Consider the following 23,760-nt stretch of genomic DNA (forward strand, 5'->3'; position numbering starts at 1 on the left):
TCACCAGACCCTGATGGGCATATTCTCCTAAGTGGTCCAATCCTGAGTGTCCATCTCCTAGTACATCTTATTATAAGTGCTGTCTCACTCAAGGCTGTCACCCTTGGATCCTCCTACAGAGGCTGGTACTTTGCCTTATTCAGAAATAAATATCCTGAATGAGTGAATATTAGTAAAAATAACAATGAGAAATAAGAACTTCTCATCCACCTCGGCACCCGGAGCCAATAACTCTACCCAGAGTTGCTGTGGGGAGGGCCACAGCAGACCTGCTCAGAGCACTAAGCTCAAAGCCAGGTCAATGGGAACTTTTGAGTTATTTTTATTGTCTTATTTTTGTCTTTTTAAAAAATATTTTATTCAAGGCCGGAGAGAGCTGTTAAGAGCACTTGCCGTTCTTGCAGAGGGCCTGGGTCCAATCCACAGCACCCACATTGTGCTCACAACTGTCTCTACGTCCAGTTCCAGAAGAGATGCCCTCTCTGTCCTCTGTAAACACCATCCACACATGGCACACATACATGCAGGCCAAACACTCATACATGCAAAATAAATGATAACCTTAAGAATTCCATTTGTAATCAAGTTACAAACTATTTACTTTGGGAAGAAATGAAGCTGAAAAAGAAGTTGCCTTTCAGTCCCTAACAGAATACAAACACACAGATATACCCCCAGAAGGGGGAGGGTTCTAGCCAGTCTTCACTGGGACAATGATGCTGTCTAGGCTTCTGTAGCTCAGGACATTAAAGTAGTCCTGTGGTTCAGCATAGGCATCTTCTGGCTGCTCTCCTCGAAGGCCAGCAGGGGCAGCTTCTGTCTCTACAGGGTCTCTGGGGGATGAGAGAATCCCAAGGTTCCATGCCTGTGGCTCAGCTGCCATTCTCCCAAGGCCACTTTCCATAGAATGCATCCTAATACATTTCTAGGATTAAACAAATAAATACATGGGGGCATTATTCAAAAGCTACTTTACAAATAGCACATAGTTATAACCACCTCTTTCTTTCTTACATGAACATACATGCACACACATGTACACACACGAGGGGGGGAGGTAGTAGTAGTAATAGTAGTGAGAGAAGAAGAAGAAGGAGAAGAAGAAGAAGAAAAAGAAGGAGAAGGAGAAGAAGAAGGAGGAGGAAAAGAAGAAGGAGGAGGAGAAGGAGAAGAAGAAGGAGGAGGAGGAGGAGGAGGAGGAGGAGAAGAAGAAGAAGAAGAAGAAGAAGAAGAAGAAGAAGAAGAAGAAGAAGAAGGAGAAGAAGAAGAAGAAGGAGAAAAAGAAGAAGAAGCAAACTTGGGTTCTTACCAGTACACAATCCTTAGCCCTTAGCCCTTAATTTTCCTACTTTATTGTAGCTTTTTTCTTTTTGTTCTTAAAATTCTCATACAATATATTTTTATATTCTTTCCCCTCTCCCAGCTCCTTCCAGGTCGCCTCTGTTTCCCTACCCATTCAACCTCATGTTCTTCTCTCTCTTTCAAAACAAAATCAAAAGTCATTAAAACAATACCAAACTCAAAGGGAAAAAAGCATGCAAAAGCCTTAGAATTCATTTTATGTTGGTCAACTATTCTAGACATGGGATTGGCCTTGAAGTGCAGTTGATAGAAACCCAGTGTCGCTCCATTGGAGAAACTGGTTATCAATTACAAATAGCTTCTTGATTAGGAGTGGGAATTTGTGCCTGCTTCCTCTTTCCCATAGAACTCAAGTTTCCATAGTAACAGCTCTAATGAAACTAACTTGCCACCCTGGAGCCCTTATTTCATGTTCTCTTAACCAGGAGAGTCTTGTCTCGACTTGCTTCCATCTCTCTTTTCTTCTACGCCTCACTGCAGGCGCCGTGCTCCTTCCTCCCCTCTCTTTGGTTTCTATGCCATCACATTCTCCTCCCTCCTCTCCTCCTTTTGGATCCCATCTTTAGCCAGCCTGGCCATTTTCTCTTTGTACACTGGCTCTCCAATTCAAGGGGTTACCCAGGATTCTGTCCTCTGCTTAACGCTCTGAGTCACGTTATCCACCACAGGACTCTAAACAAGACCTAGTCTCTAAAGACTCCACCAATAGCCCAAGCTCTGCACTGAGTTCCTGGCTCATTTGCTCACCTACTCAGCTCGGCCTGTGAGAGAATCACAGCAAGCTTGAACTCAACTTGTCTCCATGAAAACCATTGGGCCTCACCCCACAACCTTCTGCCCACATTTTCCCTTTTGGCTAAGAGCACAGGCCCTTCAGAAACATGGAAGTTCCAATCACCCACAACACAGGTGATGACTATGCTTAACTGTCAACTTGACTACATTGGGAATGAACTAAAACCCAAGTGGCTGGGTACACCTGGGAGAACTTTTTCCTAATTAAATCATTTGGAGTGGGAAGACCCATCTTTAATCCAGCTATTTTGAGGTGAGACCGACACATCTTTAATCTGGGTCTCACCTCCTACAACAGCCTGTATAAGGGACATGAAGAATGAAGCTTTCTCTCTTTGTTCTTACTCTTTGGAACCTCCATTCCTTCACTGTCATTGGGCCCACTTCTTCGGGATTCTGCACACTGAAGGCCAGATGAAATATCCAGCATTGTAAGCTAAACAGCTAGAATTCTTGTACTTTCCATTGGTAGACCACCATTGTTGGACTAGCAGAGCCACAACCTATAAGCCACTCTAAGAAATCCTATTATATATATAGACATATACGTATGTGTGTATGTATAATAGGATTATATATGTGTATGTATATATACACATATCTTTATCAATATATCCATTCTATAAGTTCTATTCCTCTAGAGAACCCTGATTAATGCATGCCCCATCCACTTTTACTCCATCCCCTATTTATTTCATCCCTCTCACCTGCTGTGGGGAAGAATGGATCTCCTTCACACTGGTTTGGCTCACATTTCCTTGTACTGCTAGGCTAACTTTGAACAAACCTCCACATAGTGATTTTTTTTTTTCAAAAATAAAAATGGAATCTGTCCATACTTCCACTAAAACTCTTTAATGACTTCCACAGTCCACCAGAGGAGGTTTAACCTCGCGTGAGCTTTAATGAACACCCTGAGAGATTTGACTTCAGAGGATTTACATATAATCTCACATTATAATTAAAGTCTTACATAAAGGCACACTCTTGTGGGGGAGAAAATCAGTAGTTCATTAAATTCCCCAAAGGAATCTATGATGTCCCAAACACATTGTGTCTCACTCATGCCCATCACTCTGGCTTCATCTGCTGCTGTATTTCACAACCAAGATGCCCAACTTTTGAGGCACGCAATCCATGCAATGCCACCTACTGTAACATAGCTTTGAGATCAGACCTAGTCAGCTGTTTCTGCGTATCAGAAGCTCTGCTAATGTCTGGTTTGGGGTAAGCTTATGGGAACAGGCAGAAGTCCACCGACCAAGGACAAAGCCACTTGTTGCTCAGACTTTCTGACTTTGCCTACGCTCTCCTTTGACCACAGTGGCTCTCCTGTTGTGCATCTCTGTGAAGGCCAACTGGTTTACCTTTCATCCTTCACCATACTCCAATGTCCAAGTTTCCTAAGGAAAATGCTATGCTCCTCTTTGCAACCTCAGAACCCATATCATATGCTCAATCTGTATAGGTCTTAGTACTGAAATAGACATGCATACCTAGTTGGACACACATACATGCATTTTTAAAATATAGTCCCATATAAAAGAATATTTTACAAGTGAAAGCATAATCACACAGCCAGGAAACTAAAGTTGCATTCATCAAGACAAGACAGAGCAGTGAAATCTCTTCAGTGATGCCAACCATAGAACCCACATTACAGTGTCATACTTGAGGGTTGTAACAATACAGAGAAACTGGAGGTCATCAGCCACAAGTAGGGTGGCAGAAGAAGTGCTTACTAACATTTCAAACACTTGACATCCTTTTGGTCTTACTGATGGCTGCTCTAATGCATGTCATTCACTTCATCCACTTTATGTATCTGATCAACAAACTCACAAAGATCCAGGGACTTGGAAAATGGAGCAATCAAGTCACATGGAGTCTCTCTTCATTGAACCCTTTGTGTACAAGACAGAAAATGCTACCCTATTGGTGGCAAGCCCAACTGCGCACCAGTGGAAATAAAGAGGTGGAGAAAGGAGGTTGGAAGTACCCTATAGATGTGTACAATGAAAAGATACCAAAAACAAACAACAAAACCAAACAAAACAACAACTAAAACCCATGATGCATTGCTACAGGCCTTGAAGAGTTGGGCATTGAGAAACACTACAGGCTCAGGGAGATGCACACAGCCATTGGTCTCCCTCCTCCCATTTCTTCTCCGCAGACACTGCTAAGCTTTAACATGAGTATGAAGAAAGGAACAGCTGTCATACTTCGTGCTGGTGCTGTGTTGGAAAGGACTTTGACATCCCTTGATGCAACACAATCTCCTTTTAATATGAATACTCAATTATCTCTCAAAGAACTAATTATGACTTTTTGTGCTTGTGTGTTCTTATTCTCATTCTTGGTAAGGATGGCCACCCTTTCTTTTTAATTTTAAGACTATTTTGAGCTCGAAAATTCCTCTGGGAAATGCAAATATTCTTCAGACGGGTCCCTAAGCTGTTCCATTTCCATTTTACCCTACATGGAGACCCTATAATTGTAACCAGTGTAAAATATAGGTCTGAGATGAATGTACTAACACTGCCCCAGAGAACCAAGTGAAGCTACAGAAATTGCAACTGAGTCCTCCTGGGGCAAGCACTGCTTTCTAGTAGCACGTGAGGAGAATGAACAGTGGACAGTGGGGTTAGCAGAGCCATTGTCCAGGATCTGACACACATAACGTTTCACAATATCTGCCTGGAAAATACCATTTATTCATATAATATATATGAATAATATGAATATGAATGCTTGCAATGCTATGAAAATATCTCCAGAAGAGATAACATTCATAATGAACTTTTTTCCCTCCCACCTCAACACAAAAGGTAAAGGTGTTCTCTGCATCTGTCCAAGAGAAGCTAATATAATAAGGTGATGAACTTCTGAAGTTACTTAGTGCAGGGATTGGCAAAGTCACCCTCATTATCAGCCCTGTCCTTGCAGGCTACCTTTTAGCATCATTCTCAGGAGTTGCAGGTCCTAGGGGCAGGCATGTATATTCTGGTGTTAGTGACTTTCTCAGAGAAAGGATAGTGAGGGAGGCCAGAGGCAAGGGAGTGCAAGGGCAGTGCCAGTATCACTGACTTCCATGACTGACGCTGAAGTAGAAGATGCTCCTGCAGAACGGGATCCCTAGCAGCAAACGTGATAAGGAGACCTCCAAATAATAGAGAACAGATGAGTGTTTGAGGACCAAAGCAGATCTAGCTGCAACAATGGAAACTAAGAAGACCTGACCAGTGGGGATCTTAGGATGGTTCATATAGCACAGTGATCCTAGGATTACCTGTAATCCCAGCACTCAGGGAGGCAGAGGGAGGCTGATTGCTATGTGTTTGAGAACAGCCTGGTCTACAAATGAGTCCAGGACAGCCAAAGCTTCACAGAGAAACCCAGTATCGAAAAACTAAAAGAAAAAAAAAAAAAAGAAAAGAAAAGATCATTTGTCCAATTTCCAGGTCTATGAACAGAACTATATAGATATAGCATATTTATTGGCTCAACTCTCAACCTTCTCTGTCGTCCTCTGGGCCCCAAGAAGACTGCACTGCATGCCCTGCACCAGTGGGCTCACTTGTCCTCCATGCAGAATGACAAGGGAATGAAGGAACAGAGAGTGAGAAGAAGGTACGTAGTCCCCTGCAGTAGGTGCAGGGTGACCCTTGACCTGGTTGTAATCTTCACTCTCCATGTGATGCTCCCCTCCCGATTTCCAGCAATCACACTCGTCTCTCCTCCTAAGTACATGCACAGCTATCTTCCCGACCACGGTTTCCATATGTTCGCTCTGGACCCATATGAAAGTATCTGTGAGCAACCCAGCTCCAGAGAACTATGTGTTCCTGATCATACCTTGACTAACGTTTTGAACAAGAAGAGAACGAGCTCTAGGGACTATATCCAGACTACAAGATAAAGCAGAAAGGCTCTAGAGTAAACCAGCAACAATGAGGGTGTCAGAGAGAGGGCGGAGTGGCCCTGTGTACTACGGGGGAACTGAGAGCTCTTGGCCTTTTCATCTTTCTCAGTCTCTATCTTAATCAAAGCTACTCTGGGTTCCTGACATGAAAATTAACCAGCCTCGAGTCCTGAATAGACAAATATGTTCTGCTGTGTCCTTAGGGCCACTGACCCCTTTACTCCAGAGCTAAAGGACACTTGTATGGCAGAAGAAATCTGTTCACCAATCACGCTCACTGATCCAGCCTGAAGGTAAGTTATTATTCTTGTCACCTCTTACCTCTGGAGAGCCACTTCTCCTGTCCTCATCTTCTCTTAGATGTCTTATTTCATAATCATATCTGTCAGGACAGCAATGACAGAAGAGAAAATACAGTGGATAATCAGCAGCCATGTCTTGGCCACTGCTGGGTCCTCGGCTCCACACTAGCCAGATCTGCTTAATAACAGAGGACCTGTGGCCATATCTCTGTGTATCAGGCAGGTCAGCAGCCGTGGTGTTTATCTCAGAACCAGAGAGAGAAAGGACAAATCATAATGCAACAAAGAATTTTGCAGATAAATTGGGCACAATAATAGAAGGCCATATTTAACTTTCCAGAGCAATCAGAACTGTTTCTAACATTTGGAACCTGTTTAGTTCCTTTGGGATCAAGTTAGCAAGATCCATGAGGTGCCCAAAGAACTCACTAGTGGAGGTCTGAGTGTCGGCCCTGAGAGAGAGAGAGAGCTGTTGTTCACTGGGGGGAAACACAGCTTTGCTTCGGCTGCCAAAACATCTTCCCCATCTTTGGGGTCTCTTCATTTCCGGCTCACGTTTGAAGACAGAATGTCTGTGAAATCCAACATGGTGTATGTATTATATCTGTATCCTTGTTATTGATACGAAGGAATAGGCATCACGGTCCCCCACACAGAAAACTGACAGAGTTTAAGATATAAAAGATGAGGTGAAAGTCCAGCCTTTATAATAAGAATAAGTATGAAGACCCGTGACTTCAGAAGCAGAATTAGGAACAGTACAAGCTGATACATCTAGCGGGCACAGCCGGAGTGTAGCACTAAGACTGTTTATAAAGGAGAGACCTGGAGTCCAAGGAGGCCGTTACAATGAGTTTATACAGTTCATCCCAACTGAGGCCTGAAGAACTGTCTTCATGGCACTAAAAAGTCAAAGTTAAGTTAGAAAGGGAAGAAAATCAGGGTGTGGTCCCCCTCTGAGTGGGGAAAGGAGAGGCTATGAGCTCACAAGGGTGAGAAAAAGGAAAACAGAGCCTAGGAACGCTCCTTCCTTCACTCAGCCTAACAGCCCTCCTTAGGCCTGGCCAGGACCCAGCCAGCCAGGAGCTGGCCTGGACTTGGGCTTGGGATGTGGGAAATAGAACTCAGCAGAGGGTTTGACCCAACAGAACAGAGAAGCAAAGAAGGCAGGCCAGCTGAATCTCTACTTCACGGTCAGACTTAGAATGAAGCTAGGAAATATAACATCAAAAGCAGAAAGTCCTCTGCTGATTTGAATCTCTCCTTCATTTTAGAACAAGTGAAAATATAGAGGAGGGATAGGGAGATGATTCAGCAGTTGAAGCTCAGATGTCCAGCATCTCCGCGAAGGAGAGTGTGATGACCCCCACCCCAAAAACCACTAATGCTCCAAGCCGGAGATGACACCAGATCCTTGGAGCAAGGTGCCTAGCTAGACTACCTAAACCAGTGAAAGGCCTAGTCTAAAGGGGGAGAGCAATCAAGGAAGACTGTTGGGCGATGGTCTGATGTATTTTGATGCTAATTACTGCTTGCTGTCTGTGTGCCCCACCTCTTGCTTAAAGAAAAGCCATCCCACCTGGGCAGGGCAAAGTAGATAGGTGGGGCTAGGAGAGAGAGGATTTGGGGGGGGGGGGCAAGAGGGGGAAGAGAGGAAGGCTGCCATAGGTTAGATGGAGGAGAAGCACATGGCCAGCATGGATGGAGAATCCGGCCCAGATGAAGAACATGAACAAGTATGTGGGATTATAGATGAAAGGTAGCTTGATAAAAGTTATTAAAAACAGAAGGCATGGGATTAAGACAGGAATCTCATGCCTGTCCCACTATGGGAGGTAGTTTAAAAGATTAGTATCTGCCCTGCCCTAGGTTAACTAAGGCTATTTTAAAATATAACAAGTGTCTGTGTCTTAATTGATTGCTGGCCGGGCCTACTGATAATACGATAATACTAATAATACAGATAATTTTATAAAACAATAGAAGACACCTGATGGCACTTTCTGGCCTACATGCACATGCAAACGTGCACACGTGTGCACAAGCAGGCGTGCACGCGAGACACATACACTGCACACAGGCACGCACAAACATGAACGTGAGTACACACATATACACACCACACACACACATCCACCCATAAGAAAAAGGACAGAAAGAGGAAAGATAGATGAAATATTAGAAAATGGTTGAAGAAATAAGAGATCTGCCAGATAAGTGAGTAATTTTGGATCGTTGGGTGGGGAGCAAGACCCAGGAGAACATACCTAGTGAGGAGATGAGCATTTGGGCCAGATGTGGTGCCTCATGCCTGGACTTCCAACACTCAGGAAGCTGGGGCAGGAGGAATAAAGCCTCCAGGCTTGCCTGAGTTACCTAGGGAGATGCCAAGTTTGGAGGGATAGTGGGGGTGGGGGATGCAGGGGTGGAGGAAGTTTCTCTGTGCGGATTTGCTTTGGTGAAAGCAGCGTTTTTGCCTACAGTTCCTCTGGAGGCAACTGCCTCCAGTTATAGAGACAGATAACCTACACATAGTTAACCCAAAGAGAGGAAATAAAATCAGGAACCATCACGGCAGGGGAACCTTGGAGAAAACAAACATATCAACTAAACTGCTGGAGGCCTGTTGTTTCTGTAACAATCTCAGAGACTCCACCCTGGGGGTGAGGAGTATTGCGACCTGAATTCTAGCCCTATGGCCTCGCTGACGGCTAACATTCCTTGTTAATTTGATGGGATTTCTACAAACTTCTGAGCTTATCTATGGAGCATTCCAGAGAGGTCTGAGTGAGATGGAGGACCTGCCCTGAATGTGACTGGCACAGTTCCCGGAATTTCTCCGGGAAGAAGTGCTCTGACACCAGTGAGGGGCAGAGAGACATCACCAGCGGACAGTTCCTGAAGTCGCCCCCTCCACCCCTGGGGTCCAGTGTGTACTCTCATTTTATGCAAGGGGAGGCAGGCAAGCAAACCAGGTTTTACAGAAGCCTTTGAGGCAGTCGGCTCGTAAAGGGCACCAACCATTGTTTTACCTATCGCTCCAAGCCATTCTGTTCCAGGTAGCAAGTGACCTCATGCTTGGCTTTAGAAGAAGCACTATAAGTCAGTCACTAACTAAAACAATGAATCAATATCTAAGCATTGGTCCTTTACTTCTGCACCATCCCCTGCTAGGAGAGGGAGTGGAATGCGGGCTTTCCTCTGGCTCTGCTTCCTGACTGTAATCAGCAGGCTCACACTCCATTGCTGCCCCCTGCACCTTCCCCACCATGATGTGCTGCACCTCTAAACCACGAGCCAAAGAAGCCCTCCCTCCCTTAAGCAGCTCCCATCAGAGACTGTGTCACAGCAATAAGGAAAGTATTACAACCTGTCACGACTGATTTAATTCAGGTGACCTGGGATTGCTAAAGCCTGAAAATAACCACCTGCAGGTTCCAAAGGGCTGGCCGGAGGAAGAGGCTGCAGTTTTTCACGGAGAACACCCAGCACACCATGAGAACCACCAGGCAAGAGTGGTTCTGTTAATCAAGTAAAAATAGACAAATAGAAAAAGACCCAGGAAGGGTGTAATTAATAGGACTGTCAGGCACAGACTTCAGAATAACTCATAAATATTCTCAAAGGTTGGGAGTTTTGACAGGCTATAAACTATTTAAACAAAGAATAGATACATCAAAGGAGACGACACTTGGTAACCTGAAAGGTAAGCTTAAAGAAAAGGCCCACTACGAAACATGGTGAGACAAATGGGTGGAAAATATAAAAGAGGCTGGGAGACATATGGAAGAAAAGGCAAGCATTGAAAGTCCCTGCGATGAGAGGTCCAGAAGGAGAAGAAAGCAAGAATAGAGGAGGAATATATATAAAGAGATATGGCCAGGATTGACCCCAAAACTGACAAAACCCATCAAACCACAGACCGAAAAAAACCACTGATCCAAACCCCATACAGAATAAATACAAAGATAATGACATCTAATTATATCGTTGTACAAATGCTGAAAACTGAAGACAGAAAATGTTCAAAGAACAAGAAGGAGAAAAAGGCATTTTTAAAGAAGTAAAGATAAAACCCAGTTTCATATATATATATGTAGTTAGACACTGGGATAAAAATCTTCCTTGTGCTAAAAGAAAATACTGGCCAACATTAGATTCTACACCTAGTGAAACAAACATACCATGTTTACAGCCATAGGGTAAGCAAGTTTTAGGTGAAGAACAGCAGGAAAAAAACACACAAAAAATACTTCTTTTTATCTTTACTGACCTGCACTGCAGGATGTTCCTCAGGTCAGAGGAAAATGGCAGCTAGAAGCCAGGATGGTGAGACCAGAGATAAGAGCACAGCTAGAGGCATGTGGACTCAGAGTACAATCACTAGTTTGGGTATAAAGAGGAAAGGACCAGAGGGCAGGGTGATGATGGAGCGATGCAGAGGAGACAGACAGTAAGACTAGAGCCCGTGCAATCTAAGGTTCCTGTATATCCCAGAATGTTATAGAACACTAATCAATTATTACTAATACAGAGGAACTTGAATAAGTCCAGGTGTGTTTTGTAAGGGAAGCAAGAAATGATGTGATTATATTTTAATTTCTATATATATTCAATATATCCTATATTTTCAATATTTATATAATATATTTTAACATATATAGAAATTTAAAATATATATTAATTAAATATATAATTATAAACAGATATATCTATAAATACTTTAAAATTATAATATATAATTAATTCAAATATATTGAATATATAGAAATTAAAATATAATATATAAATATAATACATAATAAATAAATAAATCTTTAAAAATTAAGAATAAGGCATCTTTCAGTCCACAGACATCATTACTACCAGCCCCAAGCACCTAGCTGGAGAGTAAGTCTGGGGTCAGCAAAAATGAAGTATTAGGAAACGCAGTGGGAAATAAAGTGAAGAAAGTTTCAGCAAAGTAGAAACAGCGCATTTATCACAGGCTACGTTCCTTCAAATGTTCTCATAGTGAATTGAAGCAGATGAGCTGGGCTGGCTTAAAGGGTCTGGGCCACCAGACCAAAACGGATTGAGAATTTTTAGTTCATCCCAGTCAGCACCTACCAGCTTATGACACAGCAAGCACGCTGATACCGCTATCATTATAGGGAAAGCCTGATAGGTGACAGCCATGCATCACAACTTTTTAATATAGGAGCAAACTGTAACCCGCGTCTTACATACAAAGCAATGACGACCCTGAAAAAAAAAAAAAAAATCAAGTAACAAGCTTAAAACCATATAGTCAGGACTGAGCTAGAGAGTAAAACCCTCCCTCCGGTTCCCCTTCCCCCACTCTTCCAGCCAATGGCCTCTTAAACTCAAGTCACTAAAATGTCTGATTTTTGCCATGTGTCTTCCACTCCCCAAATCTGGAATGGTAACTTCCCAACCTACAGTAGTAATACGGGGCAGCCCAGGGCAACCAATGAGTTGTGAGGACTAATGAGCTACAAAAGCCACTAGCATCCAGAAGACATCCTCTACGGTACACCCACAGAAGACGAACTCTCAGCGCGCCGGCTTAATGGACAGGCAGGAAGCAGCAACTGTGATAGACGGAAAGGTGGGCGAGATGCAGGTACGTCCTTCCGGAAGCTCCCAGCAAGGGGGCGGGACCAGAACAAATACAAATAAATAAGTGCAGAACAGGAACCATAAAAGAGGCACAAAAGCCGGGCATGGTGGCCCACGCCTTTAATCCCAGCACTTGGGAGGCAGAGGCAGGAGGATTGCTGTGAATTCCAGGCCAGCCTGGTTTACAAAGTGAGTGCAGGACACCCAGGGCCAGGGCTACATAAAGAAACTCTGTGAGAGAGAGAGAGAGAGAGGGAGAGGGAGAGGGAGAGGGAGAGGGAGAGGGAGGGAGAGGGAGGGAGGGGGGAGGGGGAGGGAGGGGGAGGGGGAGGGAGGGAGGGAGGGAGGGGAGAGAGAGAGAGAGAGAGAGAGAGAGAGAGAGAGAGAGAGAGAGAGAGAGAGAGAGAGAGAGAGAGAGAGAGGAACAAGGGCAGAGATCCCATCTGGGGGTCTCTGAGCAGAAAGGGGAACAGAAGCCACCAGGGCAACAAGAATTGGGGTGATGGGGACTGAGACGAGCTGTCCTACCCCTTACCTTTCTAGCCAGTACAGTCACCCCTGTTACCGTTAAGCAGATGAGTCCCAGCACTGCAGCCATGGCTCCTCCAAGCAAGGCACTCTGGATCTGAGCCACTGCAGGGAGAACAAAACAGGCAGGTGGCAGAGGTCAGGAGCAAAGCTGCCTTCTCCAGGAAGCCTCCAAACAACCCCAAACCAGTGCCCGGCACGGGCATGCGCACCTTCAGCCTCAGCGCTCAGAAGTCGGGAGGCAGGCAGATCTCTGATTCGAGGCCGGCCTGGTCTTTAATGGCGAGTTCCAGGCCAGAGGTGGGATTTTCTAGATCTGTCGTCTATTGGAGACTTTAACCTTAGCTCTCTGGTCTGCAGAGACTCTACCTGGTCTCCAGTGGAGGCATGAGGTACCTTGTAGAGGCGCCTTGGACCAGATTTTTATAATTCTTTCCCCTAGTCAACACTTGTTTTCAGGAGTCATGAAGTGAAACAAATGCCATGTAAAAGGAAACTCTGAAAGGCATGGAAAGATGGCTCAGGGGCTGAGCACACTGGCTGCTCTTCTGGAGGACCCAGGTTTGACTCTCAGCATCTACGTGGCGGCTCACAACCATCTGTAACCCAGGTTCTAGGGGATTCAAACTCTCCAGGCCTCCACTGATGCCAGAACACAGAACACAGGTGGTACAGAGATGTATATACAGCCAAGACACCCATACACATAAAATAAGTAAAAAATAACAGATATACAATAAAATAAAAACACACACACACATCAGTAAAACAGGCTAAATAAAAAATGAACAAAATTAACATTAAATGATGCAAAGAAAAGAATGCCACTTTTCACCTTACCCCATAGTCCAGGTGTGAAAGCCTGGAAGGAGTGGGGCTCTTTCAAACTTACCTTCTGTGGTTTATTTCAGGCCTTGGGACACAGTAGATGCTTAATAAATAATAGCTGTGCTATGTTTAAGAATGATTTCAAGGATGCTTCCTTCCCCCTTTCGTCTCCAGAAATGTGGGCAGGACCCCAAAGTCCTGAGAAGACTGGAAACAAGAAAAGGCCTGACCCTACTTGCCTGAACTCCAGGTTTAGATTATAGGAAAAGAGACTATGATATCTGATTCCTCAGGACAAGGACCACGCCTGGGAAGTCCAAGGTCCCAGCATGCTCCTCCTGCTCTGAGGACTTAGCCAGGGTAGCCCAGGCTGGCCCCTTGTTGGCCATAGCCATATCTCACTCTGGAAGAAAGGAGGTAGAAGACCATGGTCTGCACAGGCGCGGAGCAGCTGGAAGGCTCACCATGAAACAGAGAGGACGCGGTCAGAAGAGGAAGGCAGAGCCACCTTAAAAGGCCAGGTCAGTGCTGGGTTCTTTTAACACTGAAGGGTGAAACAAGAAGCAGCTAGATTCATGGAGACATTTTAGGGAAGATTATGATAATGAATATGGTCACATCTAAGCGAAAGCACACTTAGAGCAGGGGTTGGGGGCGGGGTGGAGAGAGCTCAGGTTATTAAATCTGCCAACCTCGTTAGGAACTTTTGGGTTAAAGTGAAAGCACAGGTTCTTCTATTCACAGCCCCACTGCTTCAGAACAAAGACTTCAAGGCCTTTGAAACGGAAAGAGCCTCGGGGCAGGCAGGGCAGTCTGATAACCTGCATTCGAGATTCGTTTATTATTTGTGATACAGGGGATTGAACCCAGGGCCTGGGTCTTGTGCCTGCTAGGCACCCAGGCTCATGCTGAGCTACATCTCCAGCTCTGGTAGGAAATTGATTCACACGATACAGTTACTGGGGCGTTGGGTACCCTGTTTGGGATCAATGTCAGGAGGCAGAGCAGGCATGGAGTCGATACGAGTCATTAGAAGAGGGTTTGCCTTACAGGAAACAGCTGACGCCCTGAGAGGCAGGAGGGCAATTTCACAGGCCCGATGGTGTTTCCTGGAGTTTAGAATGACGGGACGGGAGCACCCAGGGTCTGGGGTGGAAGCTGGCGAAAGGTGCACACAACAGACTGTGAGAGTGAGAAAGACACCCATGCCCTCACATCCCCAGGGTTACATAAAGGCGGCTGTGTCACTGTCATCAGGGAGGTGTTTGCATGTCAAGGTTATCAGGCCCTGAATGTCCTGGGACTATAGCATATTTCCCAGAACATGTATAGAATATATGGTGTTATATGCCAAATACGAGCTAACGCACAAGGTTCCTCTCTGGCTTCTGGTTCTGAGGCCTCTATCTATTGGTCCTGCAGTCTGGTGAGAGGCTGTGGGAAATAAAACATTGGGGTAAAGAGCCCACACAGTCACTGTGTGGTTAGACTTGCTGGGACCCAGATCTCAGGTCCTGTTTATTGTCCAAGCCTCTTCTGAATAACTGTAACAAACACTGTCCGAAGATCTCATTTGTAACAACTCATGGGACAATTTGCCACACTGCATAGACCAAAAAAATACAAGAAGAAATTTAAATACCACAATTACCCAGCATGCATGACAATATTGAGTCCCAGGCTGTTTGGTTCTAGAACCTGGGCTCTTGGATACTCACGGCATTTGATCTAGGATGGAGCCAGTCAAGAAGTATTGTTTGAAAGGAAACTTTGGGGTAAAGTTTTATCTTTCCAGTGTATATGTTTCTAAAACTCATGAAACCCAATCTCCAACATAATTTCAACACACACACACACACACACACACACACACACACATGTTCATATATATTCTAAGCCTAAACTCCAATACAACTGATGGTAGAGCAATTCTGAGTGTGGTATTCCATGGAGCCAGAACGTCTGTGCTAAAATCAGCTTTATCACCTGAGCAATTCCAAGCCTTAGCTTCTGCCACCATCAATCAGATGGGATTCGTGTACTTATGGTTAACACCTAACATGGCATTTGCTCTTGGTGCCATGCTAAGGGCTTTTTCAACGCCCACATTAGCACCTCAGTAAATCTTAACCCATCTTCCCTGTACAGAAGAGAAAATGAGGCCAGCAACATTTTGGCATCAAAGGCTGAGCACTTTGCTACCCTGCTAAACTATCTCTTAGGTATGATTTTAATAATCCTTTCCCTCAGTAAAATTGGCTCATGTTTGCAGGAGAAAAATCATAACAAGGACATCTGGAAGCTTAGAAGCTTCATCACACAAAGGTGGGTGATTATTATACATTTACACTCAACACATACTGTGCCTTGTTTTAAATGAGCTAATTCTAATTTTTTTTTTTTTTTTTTTTTTTTGGCTTTTCGAGATAGAGTTTCTCTGTGTAGCCTTGACTGTCCTGGACTCACTTTGTAGACCAGGCTGGCCTCAAACTCACAGCAATCCTCCTGCCTCTACCTTCTGAGTGCTGGAATTAGCCTGCACCACCACGCCTGCTTCCATTTCTCATTGACCTCCTATATCTTGCCAAGTGACTGGGATTAAAGGCGTGCACCACCACGCCCAGTGAGCTAATTCTAATTCTAATTCGCATGACCGATACTAAGTCATTACATGAGTGCCTTTCATGGAAAAGCCTCATCTGTAGGTCTCATCACTTTAGATAAACCTATGCAAAACCAGTGGTCGTGCATGAGAATCAGCTCAATGTTTCTGGAACATATCAGATCCTAGCTCTCCCCCACGAGCCTCTAATTTTATCAGCTTGGGTTGCTCTGTCTTTACTATGCCCCCAAGAGTCCCTTCAGTGAGTTCAACATGCTCCAGGAGGATTGAGACACTCAACTTCCTAGAGTGTCTCGGGATGGTGTTGTCTATGTGAGAGAAAGTGATTCACTATTGCCCCAATTCAAGGGACATACCTGAGCTTTCTTGGACCTTCAGGAATATTCTCCCCTTGTAAATCCCATCAGGATAGGTGTGGTACGTGCAGAAGTATTCCCCGGTGTCATTCACTGTCAGCGACTGGAAGGTGAGGCCTAGGCTGGGGCCCGGGAGCACGCGCTCACTGAAGACTGAAGAGACATGCCACCCCAGGTCAGCACTATAGATTGCCAGAAGCTGCTCTCTTTGCTCCCAGTTGACTTGGGTCACTTCAGCTGTGTTGGAGGAGAAGTGACACTGTAAAATGACAGAGCCACCTTCCTCTGCGGAAATGTTCCCCTTTGTCTCTATGGTGCCTGCCGTGGCTCCTATGAGAGAGGGAGAATCACACATGAGTCTCTAGCCAGCAGCTGCCCTTCAGCCTTCCTGAAGAACCCCAGGGAGCCCAGAGGCCAGAACTGGCTCTAGGGAGAAGTCTGTAGTCTGCACTTTATCATGGCACACCCCCATGGAGGGTACCTCGCTTCCTGTTTCCTTTGTGTCAAGAGACTCTCCTTTTTACACCTGTCACTGAAGGTTCGAATCCCAGCCACGGCCCCTTTCCAACCTTCTTTGCCCTTTTCTGTATACTCTTGTTCCAGTCCAACCCATCACTGCTGATTCTAGAGCTTGCTTCTGCCTCCCTGTCCCATCCTTACCTTAGCAGTTTGTCAGAGCTGTGCTCCCTTCCCACCACTTTGAAGACCCTAGCTTGTAAGCCCTCCCTTTCTCACGGCCTGAATTGTATGACACCTTATCAAATGCCTGCTTCATTACTACACAGCTCAGCGCTTTGCCCACTCGGCATAGTGTGCGCAGTTTCCTAGCTAGGTGGTCGATTGTTCGCACAGGCTTATCTAATCTTCCCACTTAGTGTACCCTGTCCCCTCATATCTTCTGCTTCTCTACAGTTTCCAGCAGTCGAGCCTTGTGCTTAGTCCTAGCCTTTGAAATAGGACTGAGCTATTTGATTGGCATTTGGGATGTCAGGGAAAACAAGGGAGAGAGAGACAGACAGACAGACAGACAGAGGCAGAGAGAGAGAGAAAGACAGACAGAGAGACAGAAACAGAGAGTGAGAGCAAGCCAGCTCAGGGAAAGGGACCGGAAACATGGCAAGAAGCCCTATTTCTCCTGCAGAAATAGCAGCATATGCTTTTTTTTTTTTTAATCCCAGTACTTGGGAGGCAGATGCAGGAGGATCACAGTGAGTTCTAGGCCAGGCTGGACAACATGGTGAGTTCCAGGCCAGCCTTGAAAATGGAATGAGACCTCTATCTACCAAAGAAACAAACTAAAGTAAAAGAGAGAGGGAGGGAGATGAGAAGCCCAGGAAAGGAAAGGAGAAGGGAGGGGAGGGGAGGGAAGAGTAGAAGAGAGGAGAGGTGAGGTCAGCACCTCTGCTATGAAACCAGGGTCTTCACTGCTCACCACCTCCCCGCCCCCGGCTCCTCTCTACCCTCAGAATGTTGTAAGGTCAGCCTCTAAGCTAAGTTGTAGTATAGTCTTTAAACATTTTTGTTTCCTCCCCTCAGAAATGATTGTCTACAGTTTCTAATATGATAGAAACACAACAGGATTTAGTGTGAGACTCTGGGAAACAGGTGTTTCTGGTCAACAGAGAACTAGAATGCTTTTGCCAGAAAGTTTCTCAGAAACAGAAAGGAAGGCAGAACAAGAGAAGAGGAGCCTTCCAGAAGGCTTCTTGGCTTCCATCTTAGTTCACTCCCCAGCTTCCCTCCTGGCCAGCTGGCCAGTCAGAGCCCCCAACCCAGAGGATCTACAAAATCTTTCCTCTGTAATCCCAAACACATCCCCTGCTCCCCAACTGCCTCTTCCCGTGTGGCCACACAGGGCCTGGGAGCCACCTGACGTACATAGAGGTGGCATGTCCTCTGGACCTCCTCTACCTAAGAACCCTGGTCTCCGAGCCAAGCCCACTCACTCACTCCTCTACATTTGCAGGCCTTACCTGCAGTAAGGAAGGCAGCCTGTATCAGCCCCTGGACCCAGGTCAGGAGCAGCCAGCCATGCATGCTTCTAACGCGAGGGCCTACAGAAAAGCAGATGTGGCCTCTCCTCTGACTGAAACTGGCCTGCCGCAGGTGTTAAGGTGAAACCAAGCCTGTGAGAAAGAACGTCTTGGAAACACTGAGTTATACTAGAGCAGTGTCAATACAGATAACGCTCTCAGTAAGGCTACAAGCTGCATACGGTGAGCCACAAGAAAGACCACGAAGGAAACGCACTGAAAAAAATAAATAAATAAATAAAACTTGTGGTTAGAGGTATACAGGTCTTGGGTGACTCAAAGCCAATTTGTTGTTTTTAAGTTATCTTGATGTACTTTTGGAAACACCAACTTGACTTGTATCCAAAGCATTCAAGGGCATGTAGGTGATGTACAGGTTTGGGAGGGGCTATTTCTGATGAGCCAGGCCCCTTACACTGCCCTGCTGAGGAGTGTGTCTCCACAAGAGAAATTCAGAAACTTAGATGCTAATGCCTGGGGACAATCCATGAGTGAGACAAAGGCCTTGGATAAACAGCAAGGAGTCCCTCTCCTCCACACTTTAGCATTTCTGTGCTGTTATTATCCAACTGCGTCTTTGCGTGCACTGAGGGTCAGCTTCCCCACTGCAACAGAACCAGCAGAGACTAGAAAAATGAGCTTGCCTGAAACCTGTTGACCCTGTGAGAATTGAAATAGGGAGGAATGAGCCCCAGGGGTGACCAGGAAGGGCATTAGCCATGTTCATCCAAGGCTCTCAGCTACTCCATTAGCCGTGCTCACCCAAGGCTCTCAGCTACTCCATTAGCCGTGCTCACCCAAGGCTCTCAGCTACTCCATTAGTCGTGCTCACCCAAGGCTCTCAGCTACTCCCTAGGCCCTGTCTATCTGGGTTATGTTCACCTGTCAACTTGACACAACCATGAATCACCCGGGAGGAGCAGCTCAGTGAGGGAATATGGAGATCAGGTTGGCTATGGCCATGGAGGGAGAAGATGTGAATTGTCTTAATTGATGTGGGGAAGACCAAGCCTGAAGGCGGATGGCACTATTCCCTGAGCTTGGGCCCTGGACTATATATGAGCAGAGAGAGCTAGTTTCTTGAGGGAGGCATGCCCTCCCCTCTGCTCTTGACTCTGGATGTGATGCTAATGGCTGCTTCAAGCTTCTGCCACCTTGGCTTGGCCTCAGTAACAGCCTGGAACCTGCCATTGTGAGCTACAGCAAATGCCCTCTCCTCTACGCTGTTTTTTGTCGGGGCGGCAGCAACAGAAAGGAAACTAGAACAGCATCTTTCTTCGCTCCCCACCTCCCCTTCTCCCACCTTCCTCTCCTTCATTTAAAAGGGAGGGCCTACTGAGCGCCAGGTTCTAAACAAACAGGGGAAAGTAAGTCTTGCTCAGCACTCAAATAGTTGACAGAGCTTTGTGTCTGTAAAGCCACGGGGAAGAGGAGGTGGAGGGGACACATTTAACTGTTGCCTAGGTTCTTGACAAAGCTATATTGGCCATGCCCCATGTTGTAGAGCCTGAAAATCTGCGTTCCCACTAGGGAAGATCCAAAGCCTCAGGTCCTGACCATTTCCACCGGTGCACACATGGTGCTCAGCATCAAGCTATTGCCCTTCTCTTCTGTATGCAGGGTCCTCTGTCTCAGACCAGTCTCCTCTCCTCCCCGGGTTCTGCTCACTCACAAATCTACACAGTGACTCATGGACCCTGCACCCCTCCTCCAGACCTGTAGCTAGCGTTCAATCTGCAGCTTTTCACCCACTCAAATCCAACCCTCAAGACTCACGTAAAACTGTACCTCCTCCACCTTTTGTTGTTGTTTGTTTTTTTGTTTTGTTTTTAACACAGACTTTCCCTGTGAAGCCCTGGCTGTCCTGGAACTCAATCTATAGACCAGGCTGGTCTAGAACTTAGAGAGCTTGCCTTCCTCTGCCTCCCAAGTGCTGGGATCAAAGGTGTGCGCCACCACACCCAGCTTCTCCACCACTTTTAAACATCCAATGTATTTCAGTTGAAGAAACAGTAAGACCTAACATGCGTCCAGGGTAAGTAAGATGCTGGGGCTAGCTAGACAGGATGAGTGTTGCCAAACTTGGTTACCCAGACAGACAAAGCAGAGCTCCAAAGGCAGGTATTAGGAATCTAACACAGAAAACGGTTACAAAAGTAAATAGTCTGCTTTGTATAGCGGTGTGGGTAGAAAACAAAGAAATTAGAACTTGTCCCGTTTGTGAAATGTAAAAACTTAAGAGTTGGTTTTAAAAAGGAAAAAGTTAAAGACTTCTTGCCCAGAGAAATGGTTTAGTAATTAAGGATGAGCACCACCAAGCATGGAAACTTGAATTGAATCACAGGGTCGCACGTGGTAGAAGGAGAGAATTGACTCCCACGGCCTGTCCTCTGCCCTCCACACTCAGCCTGTGGCAGGTTTGTACCCTCACACTTATACATACATACATACAAAAACCATATGGACATGTTCTTAAACCTCTGCTGCTGTGGCTAGAGGCATGGCTCAGCAGTTAAGAGCATGCACTCCTCGTCCATGGAACCCGAGGCTGCTTTCTAGCAACTGTATCAAGGGGCTCACTACTGCATGCAAGTGCAGCTCTAAGGGCTCTGTGGCCACTGTGGGCACCTGTGCACATGTGACATATACTCACACAGACATACACATACATAGAAATAACAAATCTGTTTCTAAAAGACCTTTTCTGAAGAGGAACATGGTAGAAAAAGAAGGCCCAAGAACCCGAGTCTACAGATGCCACGTCTCTGAGGGAAAGGAAGGTGATAGCGGCCACGCCTTCCACAAGGCCGGTGGCTTGTACAAGGACACAATGCAAGGTTCACTCAATGGTGACTTTGAGCGTCAGCTCTCAGCAGTTCTCATACCCCACCCCACCTCCAGCTTAGAACAAGAGACAGGAGTTCAAGACCTCCCTCTAACATACAAATTGGATTTTGCAAATACAGAGGGTGCAAGTGGGAACAGGCAAGGAACCAGAAGCCACAGTGCCTGGAAAGCTACAAAGAGGCAACCTCGAGTTAAGTGGACTTCTTCCTAAACTGACCTAACAGGAGCCTTGCTGGTTGACAGTGGCAGAGGATCAGATGCCGCTTGAGAAGTGGTGAAGCAGAGAGGTCAGACAAGCAGTGTGATCCAGACACAGAGGGAGGAAGGTTCTTGCTCAAGTGATTCTGTGGGGTTCTCGGCTAACCCTGGGTTTTACAGGAGAGTGTACAGATGGGTTTAGAAGGTTCATAATCTGCCTAAGTTTGGCGAAGCAAATCATCTTTGTCCCTGTGTTTCCTTACACTACCAAACCACCCTTACCCTCTGAGAGCCAAAGTTACATTATGGTTATAATGCCTAAGAGATCCATAAAACAAAAATGCCTCTAACCCGTAAGCCCCAAGGACAGATACTTCCTGGGATGCTGGAGGCTGATGTCCATATGGAATAGCAAGCCACAATACTCTGGTTTCTCTTCAGATCATATAAATCTTTCGCCTATTACTAAAGTAGCAAGCCATGTATTTCACTTCCCTAAACAAATTTGGTTGACCCAGCTGCACTGGAGGTACCTGTTGTTCACCCATAGGTGGGTGGTACACAGACAGGAAGTACGTCAGGATGTTTGCTTGCCTCCAGTTGGACAAAGGTGGGAAGTACATATCCTGGTGGGTTTGTCCTTACAGGCACCTGAATGGCCTAGTTCCGTGCCATTTCTCTGGGAATCCGGGTGTAGACCTAGCCAGTGTCCATCTTCCTGGCCAGCATTTGATAAAGCTTGCTTCAGTTCATTGTTAATTCAGTCTTTCTCTTCTCATTCTTGAGGTTTGCCAACCCCCCATCTACCCCTAGGAGCTACTCCTTACGCCTTATAGTCATCCAAGACAACTAGTCTTGGGATTGAGGCACAAGTGGGTATATTTATCTTTCTAACAGCCTTTGATGACGAAGGGTTCACCCTTCACCATAATGGGGAGAACGGCAAGCCTGCGTGACCTCACAGGGGGACCATGTGCACTCATGTACACTCAATTAGCTCAAAGCTAATATCTCTTTTGATGGCAAAAGACTATAGGTAGTGCCACTAAAATCAGGAATGAAATAACAGGAGTGCTAGGCAATCCAATTAAGACCAGCACTTGAAGGTATGACTAGAAACTAGGAAACAATTATTTCTAGTTACAGCTGATTGTGTATGTTACAGACCCAGTGGTGGAAACACCATTAAGAATAACACCTTTGTGATCCGGCAGTATATAAAATTAGTATAAGTAAACAAGCAGTCTTTCTATGTACAATCATTAACTAGTTAACAATTATTTTGAAGGGAAACTCCTAGTTACCTGAAATCTCAGGGAGGAAAGCTAGAAAAATCTACAAAAGCCATATAAAGAAAACTTTATTCCAATAAAGTTTACACACACACACACACACACACACACACACACACACACACACACACACACTGAATGATAAGGGAGGGTTCATTCCAGGATGTCCAGAAAGACTTAACGTGTGTGTGTGTGTGTGTGTGTGTGTGTGTGTGTGTGTTATTTTACCCTACTTTACCCTCATTGTAGGTTTTGTTTAATATGTTCTGGAGTAGGGGTCAGAGGACATCTTGAGAGAGTTATTTTACTCCTTCCACCATACGGGTTTGGGAGCCCAAACTCAGTTCAGGCCATAAGTGCTGGCAACAGATGCCTTTATTCATGGAGCCATCTTACCACCCCAAATACATATTTAAAATATTCAGGCGAATTCCGTTTAAAAACCTGTAACCACGAAATGTAATCATAAAATTTGCAGGAAAATAGATGGACTTAGAATATATAATATTCAGTGAGTTCTCATACTCTCAGAAAGAAAAGCACCATGTTCTCCTTTATTTTTAGAGTCTAGCCAATAGTGTGATATAGAAAAGAGAATAAGAAAGACTAAATATTAGGAGATGCCAAAGGACCAAAAGCAGGTAATGGGCACGAGCTATGAGAGAATAGGAAAGGAACCATTCTTCTAGTTCTGACTCTATCATGGATTTTTCGTTTTTGGTGGTAGATAAATGCACAAAAACATACTCAATACTGAAAGTCCAAAATCCAATAAAAAGCTACACAGCATCCATTCCAAATGGCTATTCTAACAATATAGAAACTCATTGAGATGTATAGACCTTGGGTCTGGTTAATTTCAGTGTGTGTGTGTGTGTGTGTGTGTGTGTGTGTGTGTGTGTGTGTGTGTGTGTGTTTCATTTGCAAGATTCTTTAAAAAAATAAATAAAGCCTATTTTTTAAAAAACCTGAAAATGGAGAAATTGATTGTAACACAAAATTTATAGTTTATAAGTAAGATTTGGTAGTGAATAAAGTTTTTTATAAAA

General features: G+C 45.2%; 1 protein-coding gene across 1 annotated transcript; it reads right to left on the minus strand.

Annotated features, from left to right (window-relative positions):
• Nucleotides 1–685: 685 nt before the first annotated feature.
• Tigit (T cell immunoreceptor with Ig and ITIM domains) lies at nucleotides 686–18,485 on the minus strand. Its single transcript, XM_051150435.1, has 4 exons — nucleotides 18,315–18,485; nucleotides 16,342–16,671; nucleotides 12,542–12,639; nucleotides 686–925 (listed from the first exon to the last, which is right to left on the minus strand). Exons 1-4 carry the CDS (start codon nucleotides 18,376–18,378, stop codon nucleotides 692–694), a joined length of 726 nt encoding a protein of 241 aa, XP_051006392.1. The 5' UTR covers nucleotides 18,379–18,485; the 3' UTR covers nucleotides 686–691.
• Nucleotides 18,486–23,760: the final 5,275 nt, after the last annotated feature.

Source organism: Acomys russatus, chromosome 8 (genome assembly GCF_903995435.1).
Source record: "Acomys russatus chromosome 8, mAcoRus1.1, whole genome shotgun sequence".
Classification (NCBI taxonomy): domain Eukaryota; kingdom Metazoa; phylum Chordata; class Mammalia; order Rodentia; family Muridae; genus Acomys; species Acomys russatus.

Excerpts from the sequence above, each read along its gene's own strand:
- Tigit (XM_051150435.1), bottom strand. The coding sequence starts at position 18,378 with ATGCATGGCTGGCTGCTCCTGACCTGGGTCCAGGGGCTGATACAGGCT. Across the intron at positions 16,672-18,314 it reads GGCTGCCTTCCTTACTGCAG|GAGCCACGGCAGGCACCATA; the intron begins GTAAGGCCTGCA and ends CCTCTCTCATAG. Across the intron at positions 926-12,541 it reads TGACTGTACTGGCTAGAAAG|AAATGTATTAGGATGCATTC; the intron begins GTAAGGGGTAGG and ends GTTTAATCCTAG.